The 25,776-nt window shown below is 40.4% G+C and overlaps 1 protein-coding gene across 1 annotated transcript in view; it reads right to left on the bottom strand.

Annotated features, from left to right (window-relative positions):
* The window catches only part of CTNNA3 (catenin alpha 3), a gene marked incomplete at its 3' end in the record, with an annotated part of 425,372 nt that overhangs the window by 124,727 nt on the left and 274,869 nt on the right, over positions 1 to 25,776 (bottom strand). The window contains exon 11 of the mRNA XM_082286514.1: positions 14,692 to 14,848. Coding sequence (XP_082142640.1) covers positions 14,692 to 14,848 — 157 coding nt within the window. The remainder of the gene's footprint in view (positions 1 to 14,691; positions 14,849 to 25,776) is intronic.

The following is a 25,776-nucleotide window of genomic DNA, read 5'->3' as shown; positions in this document are numbered from 1 at the left end:
CTATTTATCTTAATAACAGAGTAAGAAAAATGGATTACCATGGTGGTAACTTTTGGATTACTGTGGTGGTTGGTAGGAATCAGGGGAATCAGAAACCCGTATGTAGTATTTCTGCTGGCAAACTGGTATAACTTCTATGTAAAACAGAACAGAGAGAGGCTGGAACACAACATAATTAAGAAGAGTTCAGGTAGCTCTGCAGAGTACAAAGCTGTGATCACAAACCAGAGGCACCAGCAAAGAATGAGAGAAGCACTTCAGCTGGTAACCGTACACTGGATTTCCAAAAGGCTTTCAGCTGCTGTTCCCGGACAGCTCTGAGATGGCACAGGGTAAGTGTAGAGGGATTCCTTGTGGAATATAGGATACCCCAGGAGAGCTTGGGCATCCCAGGGCTGTTGCAGAAGTACCCCTGACGGGGCCTCAGGCTGAAAACAGGCTTGCAAGGCACCTGCTAGCTGGCAGCCTTGAACAGCCTTGGGAAAAGGTATACACTGGTCAGCTCCCCCGCTGCTTAGAGGCTTTCTCATTGGAAAGGGGCGTGAACTTTGGAAAAAGTATAACTTGGTGTAACCGAATAATAAGACTGGAGCACGATGCTCAAATTGTATCGGTGTTCGTACTGTGACTCTGGCTGGATTCCCCTGCTCCCGGGACCCCCCCCCCCACTATATATGGCGCCCGAACAGGGACCCGAGTGAGTTTTGCTTCGGGCAGGTTTGCTTCAATGCGGTAAGTCTCCGAATTTCATCATATCAGTGCGGCGGAGCCAGGGGAACCAAAGCGGGTGGCCCCGAAGCCGAGCCAGGGGCTCGGTCTCAAAGCACAATAGAAGGCTGGAGGATAAGTCTCAAAGCCGAGTAAAGCCGGGGGCTAAACCTCAAAGCTGAGTGGCCGGAGACTGTATTTTCACGCGGCCGAGCTAATACCCGCAGCACAGAAGCTATGGACTACAGGGCAGACCTCAACTCCTAGCTAATATTCTCTCTATGAGAGGCGAAATTGTAAAAGACCGAGATCTGAATGCCCTCGTTACGTGGGCCCGGGAACATGGATTATTGAGTTACACTTCGCTTTTGTTTTCAACCGAAGCGTGGGGGGAAGTTGAATACAAATTGTGGCTGTCCACAATTGAGGGAGGAAAGGCAGCTAAAGAAGCTAAAGCCCTCGGATTAACCTGGAGGGCAGTAACTAGCACTCTCGCAGAGATGAACACAGAGAGGACAGTGGCTGCGGCTGCCATAGAGGCTTTAGAGAGTAGCAGCTCTGGGAAAGGAACAGACGGGGGTCTTATGGAGCGGCGGCCAGAGAGCGGAGCGGAGTCCAGGGTAGCACAGTTCTTCGGGCTGGCCGCAAGAAAACCGATTAAAAGCACAGCAGCACCCATCCGCTCACTGCAGGAGCTGCTAAACTCGGCAGAGCCGGATGTTACCCCTCCGACAGCCAAGGGAGAAATGGCTGCGAACACAGAAGCAGAGCCGCCCGACTCGGGGGCGGGGCGCAGGCGGGCCAAGGAGACACAGGCAGTCCTGCTGTCCTGCCGAAAGCGGCAGAGCAACGGAGAGGTCCTAAAGCCCGGCCAAAAGCAGCAGAGAGTAAACCCCCCCCCCCCCCCCCCCCCCGCCCCACCAAACAGCGGGACGTCTGGCAGCAGCGCAGCTTCTGCGGTTTCATCTCCTGCAAAGCCAAAGCCAGCCGGGGTGGCCCAGAAGCAGCCCCAAAAGAAGAAGTACCAACAAATAATGCAAAAAGTAATCAAAAAGCTTGCTGACTTCTCTACACAAAGCATTTTGCAGTCTATCTTTACAGCAGATGTCCTGTGTTCAAATTACTACATCAGCATCGTACAGTTGTTGTTAACCCCTTCACAGTTCCTGCTCTGGTAACGAACGTGGACTGCAATGCTGCAGAATGTCCTGCAACAACAGGGACAATTCATCGCCGCAGCACTGACCAGAGGGGTGCCCAGCAAGTGGTGCCGTGCTACAGGACCCTGAAGCGAGAAGGCGCAGTCAGCATCAGCTCCTGAGGAAAGTGATGCCACTACCATAACAGCTGGAATTCTGGGACCTCCGTCCCGAGAAGCCTTGGGAGAGGCTGCAGACGTGGCTGAGTGAAGGAGCTGAGGACTTGCCAGATCTACCACTCTCTGTAGCAGGAGAAATAACGAGACCCTGGGGCAAATCTAACAGCTGCCCTAGGTGGTTGCTAGTGACTTGTGGTGGGTGTCAGGGAACCCTCTCCAAAGGCAAAACCAAGAAGGAGAGTTGCATAAATTTGTGGGTATAGCACCAGACCCAGAGGTAGAGTGAGAAATTGTTTTTTGACTGTCTTGAGACAGGAGCATTAGCGGACATTTTCAATCAGCTGTCCGCCCATTTAGATCAAGTGAAGGCAGTCAATTTGGCTAGCATCTATGTTGTTACCTGGTGTTTCGGCAGCCAGGGCTCACGCTATTTTGCATAAACTTGCTTGCTGGGAGAGGGATAAGTTAAACATAACTTCGCAGATGCTTGATGAGTTAAGCGCAGATGTTACTAGTGTTAGACATACAATATTACAAAATCGAGCAGCCATTGATTTTCTACTACTAGCTCACAGCCACGGCTGCGAAGAGTTCCAGAGTATGTACTATATGAATCTTTCTGACCACTCTGTCCCAATTCACAAGCACCTCTCTGACCTCCAGAGGGGCCTACACATCTTTCAGGAGACAGACGACCCTATTGAAGATTGGCTTAAGGGTCTGGGTATCACCAGATGGCTGTGTACCTTGGTAGTAGAAGGCTGCCGATTGCTATTTGTAGTTATATTAGGTTTAATAATACTTGGGTGTATTTTTTTTCGCCTTAAAGCAGGGCTGCGAAAAATCATCGACTAGACCTGGGTTGCCCAAAAAGAAAACGGGGGATGTGTAGAGGGATTCCTTGTGGAATATAGGATACCCCAGGAGGGCTTGGGCATCCCAGGGCTGTTGCAGAAGTACCCCTGACGGGGCCTCAGGCTGAAAACAGGCTTGCAAGGCACCTGCTAGCCGGCAGCCTTGAACAGCCTTGGGAAAAGGTATACACTGGTCAGCTCCCCCGCTGCTTAGAGGCTTTCTCATTGGAAAGGGGTGTGAACTTTGGAAAAAGTATAACTTGGTGTAACCGAATAATAAGACTGGAGCACGATGCTCAAATTGTATCGGTGTTCGTACTGTGACTCTGGCTGGATTCCCCTGCTCCCGGGGACCCCCCCCCCCTCCTACAGGTAAGATGACAGATTTACTGGTGTTACTTCTTACAAATGAGAAAACAAGGGGCAGAAACAAGCAGATAGTTTTCCCAACTCCCTAAGCCAGCATTCCACAGGGATTGGCTCTGGAAGAGTGTAATTCACTACTTTCAAAAATAATATAAAAGGAGACTATTGAAGTAGTAAGGGAGGGAATTTTTCTTGTCTTTTCTCATTCCAGGTAGTCAAAGCTCACAATAAAGAACTGAAGATGGTATCACAGTACCAAGTGATAAGTGAATTAAGCAAACCAGTTCAATGTCAATGAACTCAAATAAATGTGTAGAGAAAAAAAACCCCTAAACCTATGCAAAATACTGACCTATAAATTAGTCACTACTGTTAAGCATAGAAATTTCTGAAGTCAATTAGGAAAACAGTAAAAGCATACTAGCTCAACAATAATTAAAGGCAAATAATGCTGTGATTTCCCAGAGAATACCAGATAGTAAAGATACATCTTAAGACACTGCAAATAGTTCTTGTCTTACTTCCATTTAAAAATATCCATTTTAGTAAGCAGCAGGACTAAACCTCCTACTCCTCCCCAAGATACATCCCTACATTGCTTAAATGACAGCTATTATAATGTAAAGGAAGAAAAAGTTTAAAAGAAAGAGGAGGGAAACGTAGAGGATATTCCCTGCGAGGGCAAAGTGGTATGATGATTTTGACAGAATTTCCAGGTGGGTCATTAACTGCTAAGAGCTGTACCAGCAAAAACAAACTTTGCATGCTCAGTGACACACAGATCAAGCTTTTAGCCTTGATAAAAAAGGGAAAAATTCAAGGCCATTTTCTTACAAGCCAGGTGAGAACAGTGAAGAGGGAGTCTGACAAAACATTTTAAGTTTAGCAAATTTACATTCATCCTGAAGCACATCACAGCTGGGCTGAAGAAACTTCATCTAAAAGTTATTGAAACCCACTATGTAAGTTACCTTCCTGTTGGAACTGTAATTAAGTGCATACATCTCTACTTAGGTTCTTATGTTTCTACTCCTACAAAAAGCAAGGCATGATATTTTGCTATTGCAGGTGCCAGAAGGACAGCATGAAAACACCAAATTGAATCGTAAGTCTCTGAATAGCATCTTGTTGGTTTGGGTTTTTTCCCCATGATCTCCATAGCTATGCTAAGGGCGAATCTGTAATTGGCAATTTTTGTGAAGCAGTCATCTGTAAACATGCTACATGGACTGGAAAAGTGGTAATAAACTGAACCAGAACTTTAAACCATTGACAGAAAACAAATTATATCAAGAGAGATAAGCAAGACAGAAATCTGAATCATTCCTTTACTCTTTGCCCAAGTATTTACAGTATATTTTGCAGTTTGAGTGACTTCGACTGTCTAGACTGCCACCTTAATAACTGCAACTGCCCAAAGTAATCTGAAACAGAGCCTGATCAAAATCTAAAATGTAATGCTATTAATACTTCCATGCTGAGACCTGGCCTTATGATACACAGAAGTACTATTATCAAGTGCTGGTTTTTTAACATAATAAAAGATGTAGCGATGTTACAAAGTTAAAAGAAGGGTGATCTTGGCTCTGCAAACAAGCTCTACTAGGGAGCCCCTTAGATCTCTCAGGGTCCAGACTAAGCATTTCAGTATCCATAAAGATGAAAATTACTACATTATTACATTATCTAATCTGATTAGCCCAGATTACACCCAACACTTCAGAACTGACTTGAGCACAACTGTGTATTTTGACAAAAAACAAGTGACCAGTAAAGCACAAAAAGTTCTGCCTGTAGAAGTGCAGAACTGCAATAATCTCCAACTACCACGTTCCTTAATGCAGGCTTAGTGTAGCTGTTCAGCAAGATGAACACTAACATGCATTCCTAAATCACTGAATAAAGTGCATCCAAATTAAAAAAAAAAAAAAAAAAGCAGAGATGTCATACACTGTTTCTGTTTGCAAGTGGTTCCCTTAAATTATCAGAAAAAGCATTAAAATTTTACAGCCTTATCCACACGTACTAGCATTGTGCAGAAGGCTTTTTTGTTTGGTTTTAACGAGAAAAGGAAGAAGGAGGAAGGAGAGTAGAAGTTTTAGAATATAAACTTCAAAAGTAAGAAATTTAAAGATTTAGAAGATTTTGGGGTGGGAGAGGAAGGAAATGAAACTTTCAGTGGAAATGCACACTACTAGAGAACTGAGCAAATTTAGGAATAAAATGAGGAGAAATCACTTATAAAATGGTTTCTAAACTTCTAAATGCTACAACACTGGATACAATCTTTCAGAATACATAACCTGAATTTCAGCAGTTGGCATTAAATAAATTTCTAAGCATATCTAAAACTTCCAGTGGAATATGAGAAGCATTAGTAGGGATGGACAGGTTTTTTGCATGCAGCTCGCTGGTGTGTGACCATCAGTGGAAACCATCACAGATCCTGAAAGAAATATGACCACCAGTTAGCAGACACAATGAACAGAGGAGAATATGTTACCTACCTCTGCTGCTCTGCATCCTCCTCTCTCAAAATGTCATAAATTAAGTTAAATCCTAAGCTATTTTTAGCTTGAAGTTTGCTGTTTCTGTTACAAACAAGAAAAACAGAGCTCTTCTCCCTTCAAATGCAACAAAAAGATGATAACAACCCCTTTGTATCTTGGCCTGTTTCCATCCTGCCTGCCTCCTATGGCAGCTATAAATTATTCTTTCAGATTATCTGAGGTTCTGGGGGAAAAAAAAAAAAGCAGCAGCACTGGGTAGACTATGACACAATCATAGTTAAATGAATATGAAGCGATTAACAGGACAGGCAGCATCAAGGAAGTTATTTCTTAAGAATAGCTTTATACAGAATGTGACACTGGATACTGAACAGTTCAACAGCAGAGTAACTACCACAAGGCAGAGATAAGGAAGGCTGTATGATATTCAGAGAATATTATAAAACACGGAAGCGTACTTGCATAAAATTGCATTTAGGGATGTGAAAAGGCAGAGGAACTAAAAGGACACGTAAGGTTTGTTTTTTTTTTAAATGACTGATGCAAAGTAATTTTGAAAAAATAGAGGAAAGGTCTGCCTCTATTGTACAAAATTGGATAATGCTACAGATCTGCTACAGATTTGAAAAAACCTAGCTACAGGAAATATGTCAGACTGAAAGATCAAGGGCAGAATTAATAACATTTTATATTAGTCTAATCTCAACAAGCATTTTCTGTATTTAGGAGGGAATAACTGCATCATCCAGAACAAGCAGTGCCACTCTCCCAAAATGAGCCTCTCTGTCCACTGACTACCAAAGAAAAACAAGGGAGACTAAACTTAGGAAATTTATTCAGCTTTAGAATCTAGAAGAAGAAATGCTCATCAGACTTAGTAAAAAAACTAAAATAACCTATTCAGAACTACTTTTCTTTTAAAAGTTATGATTCATAACAAACATTGACTTGATACTAATTCCGAGACAATTATATGAAAAGCCTGCAACTCTGTAACTTAAGGTCTCTTAAGGATCAAGTGTCAGAAGACTGACAACTGCTTAGTGCAATCAGTGGTACCTGAGTCCAGGGGAATACAAGCGAAGAACTGCACAAACTTCAATCGGCTATTTTATGCCATCAAGCACAAACAGACATTAACATAAAGCCTACAAAGAATACCAATGATATACACAGGAATAGAGTTGAGATACAAAAGTCCATCTCATATAGCTCTTCCAGAGGATTCAACAGAACCCAAAAATAATCCTTAAAGCCTGCAACAGCTTGGAGAAGAACATGACCAAACACAAAGTGACTGCTGTGCAATCCAGCCAAAAGTAAGTATAACAAACCAAGAGGATCTCTTTTGAAAGTATTCAACAACTGGTTTAGTACTACACAGAAATAATAAAGCATTAGGTCCTCATTTCTCCACCCTCCAAAAAATACCTTATGGAAATACATCTACATGAATCTACTCTTCATTGCTGTGATTCAGATGCACTGCATTCTTCTCTCAGTGATGCAACCAAGTGAAGGGATTTGTCAAGTAGACATTTTTCACATTTTACTACAGTAGATTAAAACTAGTTAAGTGTTGCACTGCTTAAGCTTTGTTGTACAATAATAGCTAAGACCAAATTAAAACTAAGATCTGGACCACAAATAACTAAATAAGTTTCAAATGAAATTTCTGTAGAAAATTGAAAGTTTGTCCTGCTCTGCACAAGATGCTTTAGTAGAAAATCTCCAGAGTTCTCTCCTGTCAGAGACTGAAATATATTTTATGACTTAAACATTTTCTTAGAGGACTTTTAAAACTGTATTACAAAAGCTGAAGAGAAGACTCCCACACCCTGAATGGTGCCCTGAGGCCTGACACTGCTCGCTGATGAAGATAAAGTTACAACTCAGGGCTGGGGACATTAACTGAGCATAGGCTTAACACCTCCAAGATGAGGACCACAGCCCCAGGGCTATCAGAACAGACCCTCGAACCAAGGGGTGGAGGGAGGAGAGGCTCTGGGTATCTTGGAAAAGCCTCTGGTCAGAGGTGCAGTGACTGCCCATCCTCCAGCTGTGCAAAGGAGCCCAGCTGAGGGGTGCTCACCGGGGGGGGGGGCAAAGCTTATCCACAGCAGAAGGGGGTGACATGGCCCATCACAGGGGCCCCCCAATGGGTGCCCAGACCCTGCACAGAGCACCAGAGATGATGCAACAGACCCTCAGTGTTGCAAGGGACAGTGTCAAGCTGGCCCCTGTAAGAAAGACACGTAGGCATTCTCACCTGGCCCAAAGTGTATATTAATCCACAGGATTCTGCACTCTTTGGCGTGTGGTGGCGTCTGGTGTGGCAGCGTGGCATGGCGTGTGGCAGCGTGGCCACAGCGGCAATGGGGGACCCTCACCACCAGCAGACCAGATAGAGGGGAGCAACGAGACGTCGTTGGGACCCTTGGATGGGTGATGTGCTTCCATCTAACCCCTGTCACCTCTCCCTGTTCCCCCACCCCCCACGCACACTTCTTTTTCTTTCTCTCTTTCTTTTCTCTTCCCTTCTCTTTGCCTCTTTTACTATTAAATAAAATACATCCATTTTTGGCAACAACATCTAACCTCGTTTGGTTTTAATCTCATTCCTGGGAATATTTTGAACCTTCTAAATTCTTTACAGTTTATGCTCAGAGACTTAAGCTTGCTTTGCTTTCCTGGGTCTAAACCAGATTGTAACATCTCCTAATCCCTGTTAGTCTTTAATTCTGTTCCTCTAGTCTGCCATTCTGTACATGCTACCCCCCACGCTCATAAAGTCCACCTGACCTACTCTTTCCTAATCAACTACAGAAGATCTCTCCCAGCAAGTAGAAACTGCAGCAGCAGCAGCAGCTGGAGCTCCAGATCTGGAGCTACAAATGTTGGGGAAAAACATGAATCTGGATACTTGCTCCCTCTGTGTGATCAGTAAATTACTTCTTTAGAAATAGGCCTGTGGACAAAATACACAATACATAGATTCTTTTTTCCTGATTACTTTTGCTGGTGTTTAACTGAGGAATCTTCACAGATATCAAACAAAAGCAGTCAAAAATAAGGTCTGAGCTCTTGTTCTTGTTGACGGCCGTAAGACTGTTTGCACCCACAAAAAGAATTTTCTCCAACAGCTTTACTGTAATATCTAATCTGCTGATGCTTTCCATGAATTAAAAGTAGTTTCTGATGGCACAGGTTTCCATTAAAAGGCAACTTCTGTTCTAACACTGTGACATCATACTGTTTCCCACCATGCTTGGAAAAACTTCATTTTTAGATTCTAAGGGAAGGATTATGAGACTGGAAACAAATTTCTAGTTTGCCTGATTTCAGACTTTTTGGGAATTCCTTGCACACTCCATATTTGGAGTGTAATCTTCTCTACTCCATTTGGTGGGAGAAATATGCAAGGTTTCTCTGGATCTGCTCTGAAAGTCTGCCCATCACCCTGGAACAAGAGTACTTCAAGGAAGGTCAACTACAGCTTCTCTTGCTCTTGTCAGGAGTCACTGATTGGTCTCAATTCTTCAGTTAAAATATTATTCCCTGTTGCCTACTCAAGTTATCTTGCATGATCCTTAATCCCATCACAGAACTTCCTCAGCAGTCTCTGAAGTCTTCATGTATTTAAGACACCTCAGGCCAGTTTCTGGAAGGAGCTGAACTGCGCAGCACCTGTGTATACATTATAAAATACTTTTCTGTTCATAGTACTGAAAGCGGCAGATTCTCCAGATTCTACTGCAGATTGATTTGCCCGTGTCCACAATTCCCATTATCAATTTAGCAGTGGAAACTGCTTGAGGGAATTACACAAATCCTTACCCAAGGCAGACATGTAATACTGCACTCACTATGACTTAATTAGGTAAAGAGCAGCAAACAGAACTTCTGGTAGTGTGGGGAAACACAAAAGGTGGAAAAGATTTCAGATCTGAGAAATAAAAGCAGGTTTCAGAAAATAAGGCAAAAAAGAAGCCAGGATTTAGCTCTGGCTGTGAAAAGATAGAAGATACAGTTATACAGGAAGCAAGGACATTAAAAACAATGGTTAGAGCTTCTAGGTTTGGCCTAGATAGATTTTGAAGTTGCAAAAAAATATGTTAAGCAAGATAGAGAAGTATAAGCTTAATAATAGAATATTGTGCATTGTTATATCAAGGCATAACAAGCAAGCACTGTGCATAGCAGAAGTACGTACACTGCTTGGGGATTGGTTGAGACAGCTGTTTGAAACTTTTAGAAGCACACTAATTGGCTAAGAAGCTTTTAAAAATGCTCTGTAACCAAAAAGTCTTTGGATGCCCTTGATGGCATGAGCTCTGTACCAACTCTGTCTCAACTCTGGATATGAGACTGATAACAGAATAAAATAATAAAAGTCTCCTGGAGCACCTGACCAGGCTCCCTATCCCATTTGTCGCCGAAAACGCCAACGTGGTAGGGAAACAACAAACTGGACACCAGCAAAACTCTCTCAGTGTCTAGTGACTTATTACCCATTATTTGAAATACATTTACCTTAAAATATTAATTCAATTAAAAGTGCTGATGCAATTACAAGGGATAAAATGCACTTTAGACAAATTGTATTTTAAGAAGGTATATAAAAGGGCAGAGAACACAGACTTCATTTCACACAACAGAAAATGCTCTGTGTCATTTGCAGACAGTACTTGAAGAAGAGAGAGATTTATTCATGCATGAGGAGGACTGAGAAAAGAGGTGAACAAGGAAATGTTTTTATGAAAATGAGGTACTTCCATTTTGGCCAAAGAGGAGCTACCATTATAGGGATTTAAGCATTATGATATAAATATGTCAGAGCAGAACTCAAGACAGCATAGGGGAGGCTGAAGGGAAGGCCCAACTGCTGAAATAATCATAGTTTGGGCAAGGACATTAAGAGAAGGACACAGAAGTAGCTAGCACAGGGGTCTGTCATGCAAGCTCTTCAAGAAGACAACAGAAAGGAAAAACAAGATCACAGGTTCTGAGAATTTCGTATACATAAACACACTTCTGATGCTTTTCTTACCTATATGGTCCTTGAAAAAGTTGAGCTAACTCGGGGACTAAAAGATCCAAGTCTTTTCTTGCTGGTTTTCTAACAGATGATAAAATTAAAATACTTAATAATTGCAACTAACATGTCATTGCAATTACACACCATCATCAGGAGCAGAAAATGTATATACAAAGGAAGGAAATACTGGCACTTCAGATTTTCCATCTATACCCACTAGGTTTATTAAGGCAATTTTGAATAAAAGAGTGTTAAAATAACTCCGAAGAATCAACATTAGGAAACGAGCCTCAAACTCTTTTTCCAGGCTAATTGTATAAGGGAGAAGACACTAAAGAGTCAGTTTACAAGAACAGAGTTGAAGATAAAACTTTAGATTTATCAACATGAATGCAATTACAAGCATAACAAAACCAGTTTCCCGGAAATTAATGCATCAAATGCAACAAGCACATTTTAATTTATGAATTGGTAGACTTCATATCATCATGATAAATGGATGACAGTAATTTTTAAACTTAATGTCACTGGGTTGTAAAGATTAATACCCATTCTTCCTTGCATAAATTAACTATCCAAAAACCGATAGGCTGAGACTGATTCTCTGTTCCTACAAGGTGTAACAAATCTATGAACAACAGTATCATCATTTATAATGTTTCATAATTACAATGACTTTTTTTTTTTACACAAATCATTAACTCTTACTTTCCTTTATAAGGAACAGACCTTTACTCCAACTATTTGCAATCAGACCTCTTTTTCACTTGTAGAGACCTGATTTCGTATCTTTTTTTTCTGTTCTGTAGTGCTATTTTCCTTTGAAAAACAGTATAATAGATAAATTGCAAGAATAAAACACAACTGAAACAAAAAAATCCAATTTCAAGAAGATCCACGAATCGGAAAAGACCAATACACTTACAAAAACAACAGCATTTTATTATTAAATTTCACTTATAAGAATTTTTTAAAAACCCCACAAACAATAACAACAAAACCCAACCAAAAAACCAACCCAAATAAAAAAAAATTAAAAATTAAAAAAAAAAAAAAAAAACAACCAAAACCCAAAAAAACCCACCACTTAAACCAACCTTCCAAATGCTCACAATTCTTCTCTGAGTGCCAGTGGGACAGGCAGCATTGTCAGAAATATCTGACTTATCAATCAGTCAGAGAAGAAATTTAAAATAAACTTTGAAGTAGGCCATTCTCTTGTACAATGCAGAGTTTTGAATCACCAGAACCACTAGGGAAGGTGTGCTTACTGTATTTCCTAAAAGTGTCCTATAACTTTGAATGCAATCGTGACACTCCAGGACTAATCACTTCCCTCACCACCTGCAAACTCATCCAATCCAACTCACAAGTAAAGAGTGATGCACCAACACAGCACAGAATCAATTTTGAAACAAATATGTTATTTAAAAAGGTATTTTTCACCCCCTATGCCCATGTTGCCATGCGATGTACAATACTATTTTCTGTAGAAAAAACTGAGCCATTAAATACCAGTTCTGGAATTCCTTTCCTCTCAAACACAATGCAAAATCCTCAATGCAAATTATCTTTCCCAATTACTGAGTAATTTCCAAAAAAAGGGTAGATACCATCTTCTATTACACTTCTAACTTTTCTATTCAGACAGAGCAATATATGAATGTTTTAATCCCTCAGAACACAGTAATGGTGATAATACTCTGTGGAGCAGACCAAGAGTGGCTTGCAGTGTTCCTTACAATTACTCCTAATAATTACTTCTTTGTACATGAGCTAATAATAAAAAACCCTTCCCAAAGCAAAAAGGTGACACTGCCACAGAGAAATACCTTCTCAACAGATCACTTAAGAACAAGCATGACACTTAAAGTTTAAACAAATTAAATTAATATGTGCCAAAGGGTTCTACCAAAGCTTATATAAGATGTTCTACATACAGTTTAAAGCAAATATAAGGGATGTTTACCTTTTCTGGACCTCATGACAGGCAGGCCTACACATCAGTGCTACCTGAACTAGTTTCTGCTTTTGCTTACTGTGAAATTTTGTCGATCATTCAACTGTGTTCAACCAAGGAATATAAGATAAACAAAAAAGCTAGGAGTCTTCTCAGAAATGAGCTGATGACAGATTTACACAATTATTACTGGAATGCTTAATTTTATTCTTCAAGTCCAAGAAATTTTGAAAAAAAATACCTGAAATGTGCCATTTCAATGAATCATAGCTGTATAGATAAAAAGAAACATTTAGCTCAATGAATTTGACTGAAGATTTTTAACCTACTATGAGATCTCCTGAGTTTTAAAAAGATTCATGTGTTTTATTCATTAGCAATTGACTTGTTTAATCTCTTTAGTAACAGCTTTAGCTATACTTGCATAAATTTCAGGAAATTTCAGAAACAGGAAAGATTTGCACTATAAGCAAGAGGCAGGTTCATAAAACACTTCCACTAAAGGCTGACTTACACAGGAAGAAAATAATTCTCAGGTTACGCTTCACTGTACTAAGATGCTGAGATACACCAGGAGAGGAACTCTATGAATAACCGGGCACAATTTGCAGTAAGTTCTTCTACACTCAGACCTAAGTCACTTGCCAGGAACACCAGCTGACCTTGTAAAGCAAGGAGACCTACAGACCCTGAGGAAAAGTCCGTATCCCACATCAGCAGACCCACAAAGGGCCTGAGCAGCCATCTCTGCTCATGCTTTTTGCACCTGTAATAGCCACATCCCAATCATAAGAAAAAAACACCACTCAGTTACTGGGACTCCACTCCAGCAGTTTCCAGTCCCCACAGTGAAGATACACAAATATTTCTGAAGACAGCACATAAGCTTTAGAGCAATGAATACCCAAGCTCTGCTCCCTCTTAGGTAAAAGTCTACCCTCATGTTTAATGAGCAAAACATAACTTGGGAATATGAACTTAGTTCTGACTTCACTTACAAGGGTTTCAAACTACTGACGTGCAGAACCACTCATGTTTCCTTCTGCTGCATAAACCAAATAGTTCTAACGAAGTAAGCCCAAAGGACATGCCCAGAGAGCAATGGGCAAGCACAGGGCCCACTGACCATACACAGGAATTAAACCACATTTAACAAAGATGAGACAAATTTTTCCTTCTTTTCCATGTTATGCTACTTTAAGAGAAATCAAAAAAGTAGAATTATACAAATTTACATGTGCTTCACAATAAAAAGATTTCTAAACTATGCATATTGAAGGTGTATGTTAGCAGCAACAACACAAAAAACACTGTGCAAAGGCACTGTGCAAGTGAAATGCTTTTGTTGAATACTTTTCATCAGTGAGGGCAGAACCTTACTTCAGAACTGGAATCTTTAAACTGCAAAAAGTGAAACAACTGTTTTCTGTCTTCTTTTTAAATGCTTAAGACACTCACTGCTTCAGTAAAAACAGCTTATTACCCAAGGCCTCTTCACCGAAGAAATCTGTAAGTCCATTTTTATGACAAATATCTGTGACTGAAAATTCCAGAAATTCTAATGTGCATTCCACAGCAACTGGAACACAGGGTATCACAAGAACCTCTTATTTAAGGTATATGCACAGGGATATGAAACTTCCTTTCCTTGGAGACTTCTCACAGCTGCAGAGAGGATTTGAAACTGCGGAGGTAAATGAGGCTGGGAGGATGGATAAATGTACCCCTGTCACAGCCACCTGGTCAGCCCCAGTGACTTCTGCCCAGCTCTACACCATGCACAGCAAGAATATCCACTGAGTGGGGACATTTTAAATAGCAGCAATGGTTTCACAAATCCTTTTCAATAGGAAACCTTTCACTGGTTTCCTATTGAAAAGTGATAACAAGTTTTCAAAGTATATAAAAGAACAATTGGATTTTGAAAACTATCATACCTGATACAGCAAGGAAATCATCAATACTTGTTATATCATCCACAGCTTCAGTAAGAACACGGATGTGATTCTCCCATGTACTCCTATACATCTCCATGTTGTTTTTCACAACTTGACTTTTGGGTCTGGCAGCAAGAGCTAAAGCAGCATTAATAACCTGTACCAAAAACAGACAAAACCAATGAAACAATTATTTCTTCAGAAATCAAATCTTATGTTTTACTTAACATAGCAAAGCAGCATTCCTGTTCTCCAAACAAAAGCTTTGCTCAGCTTTTGGTTGCCTCCTCAAGCAGAAATATCAGTCAGATGTTGCTTAGGCCAACTTCCATTTTAGCTTCATAAATTAAGAAGCTGATGGAATAGGACAGCAAAATCCCAACATTTTATTTTTAGTTGGAGAGCTCATACTCTTCCAGTTTGCAAGATATCAAATACCAGGAGGTTTTTACTCACATACACTTCAGGCACACACTTACCAGAACAGCAAACATCAGTTCTGAGTATTAGCTCTTTAACATCAAGAGCTTATTATGGAGTATCTCCACTGAAAGAGAGAATATCAGCCTCTGCCATGTTAAAGTGGGAGGTGCTGCCAGGACAACAGGCATGTCTTTTAGGATCAGAGGCATGGGACATACATCTAGATAAAAGCAGCAGACTGATAGTGCTAGATCAGTTCAGACTAAAACCAGAAATTATACCCACATGAAGAGGGTAGATTTAATCTCGTTCAGAAAAGACTAACTGAAGATGCAAACACTAGATCCCGAAGTGATTCTTTCTATAAATACTTCTTCAGTCAATTAGCTAGAGAGTTTTTTTCCTAATATGGAAGTTTAATGATGTCATATACATAAATATTTTAATATTAAACTAACACATATACCAGGTAGAAGCTGAACACTATTTTCTCCCTTCTGAATACTGCTTATTTATCAAAGAGAGAATGACTAAGACAACAAAACACCATGTAAAACAAAACAAAGAATAAAAACAACATATCCTTGTTGCTAAGCATGGGACAGAATTAAAAAGCACGGAAAAAACAGCAGGAAAATAAGAATCAAACCCACATCCCAAATAAAATATATTACAAGTTATCTTTTACTTTCTAAAAAAGGAAGAAGCAGTTCAAATTGCACATTGGTCCTGGAAAGAACCATAAAAAGACTTTGCAAAATACTTTATTAGAACCAGATATGCTGGTACAGTAACAGCGAGAATTCTGCCTTTCCCATTTTGGTCAGCTGGGCTCCTGACTTGCTAACATTTGTTATAGTACAGGAAAAGAGCAGAAGCTCTAATACTGCCAGGAGCAAAAAGCATCAAGGCTGGCATCAAACAGGCACCCACCTACGTACTGGGGGACATTTTTAGAAAAGTGGGGATACAAACTGTAATTAATAATTTTTCCAATTCTAACTGTAAACATTTGAAAATGCTGGAAAACAGGTTTCAAGCAATCAGCACATATATCTCTGTCCAAATCATACATTTTGTTAAGATGCATAGCACATCCAAAAAGTCAGTTCAGTGCCAATCCCTGTACAGTTGCACATACAGTATCACCTCCAGTTTCTCTATTTCAATAGCAATACCCAAGATACATTAACTTCCCAGATGCAGCACAATATATAAAAGCCCATTTCTGTTTGGCTCTACAACAGCTTCCCCAACACTTTTAAAAGTAAGAAATTTGCAGGAGTTGAGGCTTTAACTGTTTTCATTCCTATCACGCTTAATCCAATTTCACAGGATCAATTTTCTAAGCCAGGGGCTCAAAATTTCACCTCAATAATTCTTAGGTCACATTGGCCCTGTTTTGATTCATCACACAAACTAGTTTAGGTTTTAAAATGTGTCCATCAAGACTGAAATACTAAACAGGTAATTTCTCACTTTTCTGTTTAAGCCTCTAATTGGATATTAACTGAAAGTCAAACTGTTTCTGGTTGAATATAATAATGTCTTTTTCTTACTGCATTTTTCTTCTTTGTTTTGGCAGTTACCATGTTGGCTCTGCCAAAAGTAACAATGAGACTGTGCAAAAAGCTGTTTCAGTATCAGAACCAGCATCTGTTATCTTGCCAAAGATAAAAAGAACCAACTTTTGTCTCACCAAATGCAATAAAGAGGTGAAGTGCTTGGGAAGATCACCAAAACTGTTACAGAATGTAGCCAACTTTATCAGATGGGTGCATTTAAAAATCCTGGTGACTCCAGATATTTCTGGAAATAAAGTCCCAAAGCCTGCAGTAACTACAGCCCAGGCAGGCAGGCACCCTTCTCTAAAAGCACAGAGACTGCACTGGCACATCTGATGGGCTGAGGCTACACAAGGGCTGCAAACCATCACCTCTAAGCACCCCAATAACACAAACCAGAGCGTTTACCTTAGGCTTCCCTCAGGAAATTTACAGCTACAAGTAAAATCAGTTCCATCCCACACAAAGGCAGCTAATCCTGAATTAATTATTAAAGGTGACACTGTTCCTTATGGTTCCCCTGGCAAATTGCTCTAATGCTTAATAGCCTACTAAGAAAAGACTTAATTCCACTTTGGATAAACATGGCTTCCCCAAGCGTGGAAACAACTCACAGAAAAACATACCACAGAACAATTCACATTGATAGTAAGGAAAACAAAATCCTGTCATACCTAAGTTGCAGAGCACACTATAGATCACATGTCTTTGTCCTGCCAGGAAACCAAGTCAAAGTACCAGACTTATGAGCCAAGCAAGGCTGCTGAGGTTTGAGCACAGATCTACTGTGAGCTTTGTTCTATCTGAACTGCCCCAAAGCCACGATCCACAGAATGCATGGTTCAGATTGCGTACTCTCAATCTGGCCTAAGAAACTTGAAGACATACATTATCACATAAGTAAAATGGAGACTTAAAACCCTCTTTTTCTGTAAAAAGAAGGGAAAAAAAAAAATCAAAAAAGGAAAAGAAAATTTCCTATCAGGACACACTCAGTCCCACCAACAAGCAACCAAGTTGAAACCACCACTTTCTTAGCCTTCATGAAGTTTATTAGCTTTTCTACCTCACTCTGTAATTCCATGGTGTAGATTTATCATCTGAATTGGCCTCAAGAAACAATGAGAGCAAAACTCATCAGAAGTCTCTGTCTCATCACTGCTTCCTGATCTAAAACAAGGTTAACATTTGTTACTGGCTAATTAAATATAGCCTTCTTCTACTTTATTACAGCATATTAGGCTGTTCAAATTCCAGTATTACTTTTTCCCCATTTGTATTTCTGCATACAAATCTCACAGTTCAGGTTACCAGAAAGCTGCTACTACTCCTGCTCACTGCTGGGGCATTTCACTAGGAGCTAAATTGACAGTTTTCAAATAAATCCTTGGACTTGTGAGCAGAACTTAGACAAGGACAGCATCTGCTATTATTAACTGCGCAGCAGTAATATCCATATGTCTTCATCAAATACATCATACTCTATACATTCCATCAAATGAAAACCAGTCTTTAAAGTTTAACAGAGCAGTGATTACACAAGTTAAGAGAAGCTTGAGGACAGAGCAAAATGATGACAATAAGATGACCCAACCTTCTGCCTAACTTCTGAACAGCTGGTTGTGACATAAAAATACAGGTAAGTGAAAATGAAATCTGAGGCATGCACAGGACATGCAGCTTTCAGGGACATATTCCTGTGCATAATGGGCTAAAACAGGGCGTGTGGGGGGCAGAAAAATGAAACACCAAGACCACAACAGGCCCACAAGCCCACACCTGGACACTGTTCATGCAGTTAGCTTAAGACTGTGGCACAGGTACTCCTTTATTGCAGGAGTAACAACTTGGAGACAACAGACATGCATCCTGTCATATGAGGCAGGGAAGCAGCATTCAGTGAGACGGTCCCTTTAGAGGAGGATGAATCATCCAGCCCAAGGTCAGGAAAAGGAGACAACCCAAGAGTAAAAACTGCATATGCATGGTTGGATTAACATTACAAGAGAATAATTTTACAGGCTTTCAATTAAAAAAACAAGGAAAGAAGCAATGGCAAAGGTCTGTTATGGCAGTGACTACAGCAGAAGAAAACTAGTAATTTCTTAGAAATTAAATATAAGGATATTCTGAATACCAAAAACTGTTAGCCCCTCTAACCAAAACAAGAAATGTATCTTAATTAATAGCTTGAGTTCTGTTTGGTGATTATCTTTCTTTTCAGATGAACAGAAGCTGGCCAACCAGCATTATATTCATTTACACATCCAGCAGATTAATTTCCAACAAAATTAGGTGGGCAAATACACCAACTTGACACAGTAACAGCAGAGCCAAGTTCGGTCAAATATTTCTCAAATATGCTCAGGAAATTTACCTCCAGGAACAGAAGGGTCAGTTCTGCCCTAGTGTAAGCTACTACAGTAAAACTGAAAGAGCTCACCCCAGGACAACACCATTTAGAACTTGGCCAGAGTTTTGCTACAGGAAGGTAAAACTTTGTAGCTCCATATTTTATTGCTAAAAGAAGTAAAATGGAATGGTCACATTCAAGGTGAACAGTACATCAGTGTGTCATTTGAGTGTCATTTCTCAAGATCAGAATTCATGTCTTTGTTTAAAAAATCAACACTATCCCATGCATCTTACACTGATCCCAATTAAGTTATGTAACGTGACCAGTTTCTCAGCATATCTGAACAAAGTTATCGAGGTATGTACATGGATAACACAACAAAACACAGAAAACTGGTTTCTGAGCTTTTAGAAGGTGGATTTTTTCTGAGCTGCTAGTAAACTAAACACCTCATGCTACATCATAAAAGAAATTGCACTGCTTGGGACTGTAAGGAAGAAAACTCATGTCCAGCCGGTTTTGATCGAAGAGAACCTGAGGTTTTTCTTCCTTCTTTCAAAAATGATCACTTGAATGTCTAAATACCAGTCTTGCAGCTGGGGTGGAGTAACTTACTCATCATGACACAGTCTGGGAAGTGGCTGGCTGGGGGACAGCTCTGCTGGAAAAGGACCTGACACCCTGCCCTGTGTCAGCAGCATTCCCCAATGAAAGCCGACAGCACAGCAGGCTCAAAGGGCACGGCCATGGCTGAGCAGAATAAGAGGTGACACTTGCTGTATCACACCTAGAAAACTATGTCCACATGTCCAGTTTTGGGCTCTCTGATACAACAGTAAGGCACTGTAGCTGATGTTGAGGTGGACATAAAAGCTACACTAGTCATAATCCATAGTCGAGAAAGGTAGAAAGATTGAGTCTGATTCTGGGAGACTGACAGTCCAGCTGTCAATCTCCTCAAGGCACGTTCAGCAAAAGGCCACCAAGACAGGTATGGCCTAGAGCTCTTACTCTGCAAGGAGGGAGAGAGAATTGAGCTTTTTCAGCCTGGGGAAAAGGTGGCTTCAGAGGGCCCTAAGATAGCCCTTCAACACATAGGAGATGACCAAAATGGCAGAGACAGGCTCTTCACAGCTATGCATGGTGGAAGGGTATTCTGACAGCAGTCAGACACTGAAGGAGGAGCTGATGAGACACAGCACAGATGCACACAAGAGCAATTTCACACCAGTGCCAGTCAAGCTGTGGAACAAGTCATCCAAAGAGTTTGTGCAGGGTTTGCACCTTTAAGAACAATTTTTTTAAAATTAGGGTTTTCAACACTTGATTGGTCAAAGTTTAGAGAAAGGCCAGAGTTCAGTTTGAGCATTGAAACAAACAGCTGTGAGCAAAAGGCTGTAGACATTCTAAGGTCCCTTCCAACCTGAACTACTCTTGTTCTGAAATGCAGTTACAGAATCATTGTATGATAAATACTGACATCAATTCCATCTGGGGCAAGAGTGACTGACTTCCCCAGGGTAACCTAAGAAAGGTAGTAGAAACGTAAACAGAATGCAACAACATCATTATAGGATTTCCTAGGTCACTACGAGGACACAAGGATCCTTCTAAAAAAACCACATAAACATGCTGGCAGTCTGCTATTTGTGTTATTTTAACACAAAATTGTGGGGAACTTATTTCTGTCAAGCTGTGCCTTGTATTTCTCTTAATACAGTGGGAGAGCTTAAATATCCAGATATACCCAAGCTCTGCAAAAAAGTGTATCTATTTACTACTAACTCAAAAAACAAACTTGGAAGCAAAAAAACCCCACTATAATGGTAAAAAGGTGCAAGGATATGTGACACTGTTGCTTTGGCGTCTGACCTATAAAGCAATTACAATAACACAGATATGAAGAACCCATAATAATTTAAAAGCTTTGAAAGCTGAGTATCTTGTATACAACATATTTAATCATAAAATGCATTTCAGTCAATATAAATAAATAAAAGTGAGGTCACGTTGATAACAGCTCTAGTCAATACAGACACATTCTACACAAGGGCTAAGTGCATTGCAAGAGTAAATAAATTCCTGGCTGTAATTGTTAATAAAACCAACTTTAATTGTTTTGTAAATTCAAAAGGTGAAATCTAGCCCCCACTGAAAACAGCTGAAAGTGGAAGCAGAGTAAAGGGAGATTGTTTAACCATTATATCAAAAGTGACATATCAAGACAAAGCAAGATTGCACCTCCACAAGAAACTTTCATCCATTTCTGATCATAGGAGAATTTCCATCCAAAGCCCACGCCTCTCCTCACAATATCCTGGAAAATGCTATCTCAGCAGCATTATCTAGTAGTGATATTTATGAGGAGGGAAGTGTACAGGTGGTACATGACCATGAAGTTTCACATAATGTTCAAGATTAGCACATCTGTTGCTTCAGACAGAGATTCAAAAATCCAACGAGAAACAATGATGCAATATAAGAACTCAGCAATCCCTAAAATACTAAATGCAGTGGTGAAAACAGTTAAGACAAATTATGGTACAAGACTGAAATGTCAAAGTCTTATTTGCAACTCCCTATTTTGGCAGAGCTAGTACTTAAAGAACTTACTAAGATTCTGTTTCTTTCTCCTTTCCCACAATTTAAAGCAGGAAGGAGGGATCTCACTCAAGGCACTTCATTTAACAGTGAACGTAATTGACTATGTTTGGTAATAAGTTTGGTAAGTTATAGATGGGTTTACTTGTGCTGAGATTACGAGGCAACTCAAAGCTCAAAAAAAACCTGTGAACAAAGAGTTATATTACCTCACCTTCAAATCTAGCAAAGGCCTTCTTGATACCAACAATTAAGGGAAGATTTAACTTCTACATGATTATTAGAAGCTACTGGCCAAGGAACTTGTGACTAAATTAAGAGCATACAGGTAAAGCAATCCCTCAAGAACAAACAGAACTGTGGTCAAGGGGGCAAGCCAGCAATTCTACAAACATTATTGATCTGATACACCAAGCAAGAAATTAAACAAAATTCTGCATGGCTTTATCTCCTGGTGCCAGGGCAGTGGCTGCCAGTGATACACAGAAATGTTATTATTACACTGGATAAGTTTTTTGTATTTTATTAAAACAAATTGTGTCATTTCACTCAAAAGCATACCTTCCAACATAGCCCAGCCCTGCTGAGAGGCCCAGTGCGCTTTTCAGGAACAAAACCAAACACACACACACACAGTCCCCTAAAGCTCCTCCTACCCCTGTACACATCTGTGTTTTGGTTTTCTATAGGGACTACATGCACATTTCTGAATGCATTTGTAACCCTTCTACAGAACATGCATTCCCATTATTTTAGTTTAAAATGTCACAAAAAGCACAAAAGAACTGAAAACACAGATAAATATTCAATATTTACATTTAGGTGGATAGTCTATTTATTATTTGGAGACAGACAACAGAATAGGCCGAACACTTAAAAAGACTGATTCTTAAATCCATCCAACAGCTCTTTCCTTCCAGAACTTACTCACCTGACCTGACAAGTGAAGCAGACAGCAGAACCCAAAATATATTGGGCTTTTTTTGCAGGTTGGATTGCAGGTGTTTGATGTGCATGGAATCATAATTTTTCTTACTCTCACTTTCTCTATTTTGCACTACTGAAACTCAAGTATGGAGAACAAATAAACATTTCTGTTTCTGCCTTGCTGGAAACAGTATCTGTAAGTGACCCACAAAAGGTTTTGGACAGGATATTCAAAAGTATGGGGGTGGATTGCACAAATCTCCTAGTTTATTTCAAGAACTGAAAGTGCATTTTTTTGACTCAACCAAAAAACCACTGTTCCTCAAACTGTATTTTTTGTATAGCTATACACCCATTATCCAGGATCTCACCTAGGACCCAGCAAATCATAGCACTGGGCAAATACATTAAATAATTTTAGCTGCAGTTTGAATGTTCTAACTTAACAATTGCTTCCTTTGTAGCCAGAGTTTGTTTATATGGGGGACAATTAGATTCTTCTCAGAAAACACAGAACACTTCACCCAAGTTTATCGAGCCTTGAGCAATGCATTCTCAAATAAAATTTTGATTTCAAGATAAGCATATTCTTAAAATGGAAGGCTAAAATAATCCTCAAGACTTACCAATACATGCAAGAAGAAATAAAAAAACCCCGTTGAGTTCTGCTTACAATGGTTTTGAGTATAAAATAACAAAACAAAACACAGTGGAAGTCATATCTTCAACAGTGCTCCATCCAGAACTGGAGCTCAGCTACCTACAATTAACTATAAACATATTTACCTTTGTGTTCCAAGCCTCTTCATGCAGCAAAGTTTTTTAGAGATGTAAACCTTTTCTTAGGCTGTGTAAATGCTCCATCACAGCACACCAATAGTACCAACTACATTGGGATAAAGCTTCTTCCCACTGGGGATAGCTGGGTTTGCTGATCAAACTGGGATAAGCCATGCAGCACACATCACATTCCCACAGCTACGGTACAGCTTCCCAGAGGATGCAGGCATAAAGAAAACTCTCCAGGGACTTACACAGTCTAAGGACTTGATCTCAAAAGGTGTTCAACATAGAAAGCCCCCGTGTCTAAATACAACACCCATAATTATCAATCAAATTAGTTGCATACTAAAATTACAACATAAAACTGAAGCTTATGTCATTAACCTTCTGCTTACTGGATTTCACATTCAGGTAAATCTTTAGTCCAATTTATAATGTAATGCATATAAAACAGAAAGGTCCTTATGGACTATTCATCCATTTACCAAACTTCAGAGCGATGAAATAAAACTGTACTGGAACTAGAACAATTGCAGTGTAACTACACTACAGCTACAGTGCTCGAATATTTGGTAAGATGAACACACATATGGATTACATTTATAAACTGGGGGGGGAAGGACATCAGTAAAGCCTCAACATGTATGACACAACTATTGTTTCATGTACATCTTAAAAGTATGTTATGCAAAATCCCAACCAAAACAGCAGCAAGAAAATACAAACAACCTACTAAATCAGTATTAATTAGTTCCTCATTCCCTCTTGGGATTTCTAACAAAACCATCACCATTACAAACAAAACTCTTCTTTAGTTAATTATCTAAATGGCCCTAAATTTCCTGTAACATCTATGAGCTACAGTATGGTCGGAGCGGAAGAAATGAAGAGCTGAAGCCACCAGCAAGCTTTCTACCTCACAAAAAAAAAAAACCAAATTACTGAATAGACAGAGAGCAGAAAGCTTTAAGGAAGAGTTACACAAAGACAGGGACATGGAGGTTGAAAATCCATAATGCGCCTGTGGAAAGAACAGGTAGAAATAATCTGGTGAAAAAGTGGGATTCACTGGCACCCTCAAGGATATTCCATGTCATTCACACAGTCAGACAAGCTCCAATTTTTCACCTGTTTCTGCCATAGTCAAAGATGTAAGCTGCAGCAAACATTATCATGCCCTTTCTGGTCCTGGAGGTCTCTCCTGTTCTCCCAAGGCCTCACTCCATTCTCCTGGCCCCTCACTGCATGCTCCAAGGACCTTGGCTAAGGCTTTCTTTGCTGCAGCCTACAAACACCCCAATCTTCCTGGGCTGCTCCTCTCTCCCAGTTCAACACAACACAACTGTGGACAGACAAATAAGCCAACAGCCCATGCAGACCAGATTCTTCCTCTAGCAGGATTAGTGCCAGAAGATTCTTCCTCTAGCAGGATTAGTGCCAGAACACTTCCGGTGATGTGTTTGTCATCACTTACAGCATGACCAGCAAGGGAGAGAGCGTGCTTGGGTTAAGTAGGAACACTCAGTACCTGTGGTTTAACCCCAGCCAGCAATTGACCACCACACTTGAAGCTATTCATGCAAGCAAAGGAGAACAAGGAATTCCTATCTTCAGGCACACATTCAGCCAACCCCAGGAAAACAGGGCTCCATCACTGGTTTTACACACAAAGTCATGTGGGCTTGTTCTGATGTTCTTATTATAGTCATGTGGTCAGAACACTTTCTACAGTACATCCTCTTACTGTCTGGTCAATTAGAGCAAATGCTCTTGTCCAGGACAAGAACTACCACCCTGTTAGCCAGGTCTCATTTCCATTCTTGGGTGTCAGAAGCTACACAGGATAACAGTTCAATATTCGAGGAAGATACTGAAAGGGACAGTTAAAATTTGTGGTAGTCTGTTAACCCACTGCTTTTGTGATGCCATGTTCCCCCTCCTGCTCTCCCTTGCCCTTAGCCTTGGCCACTCTCTCAGGCTCTCTTTATTGGTTCCTGTACCCCAACGCCGCCCAGGGACTGCCCCATAGCCCCTAACAAAACCCCCCTAACACCCAGACCACGAGGTCTCTCTGCCTCTAGGGATCAAGGGGACAAGATGTGATTAAAGTCCTCTCAAACCCCTATGAGAGACCCTTCTCACCTCCTCTGCCATCACTGGTTGTAATGCTGATAGCGGGATGGAGCAAGATCGCGGGATCGTCCGAAATGGACCATGTGATGCGACCGAGTCACATTGCCCTAAGCAGCCCCGCTGAGCTCTCAGGAAGCTACAGCCTGCTAAACAAAATCTAGCGATTACAACAAAAATTCAGAGTAAGGTTATGGCATCCTAGCCAAACATATTGTCCACATCTTTTTCTGCTAGGGTGCCAATACCAGTACATTTGGGAAACAAAACATGAAAACTGACACCACTGAGGTTTTCATG

The sequence above is a fragment of the Coloeus monedula genome (genome assembly GCF_965178545.1).
Source record: "Coloeus monedula genome assembly, chromosome: 8".
NCBI classification, from domain to species: Eukaryota; Metazoa; Chordata; class Aves; order Passeriformes; family Corvidae; genus Coloeus; species Coloeus monedula.
Note: the sequence above shows the minus strand (reverse complement) of the source record. Positions and strands in the feature narration are given on the sequence as shown.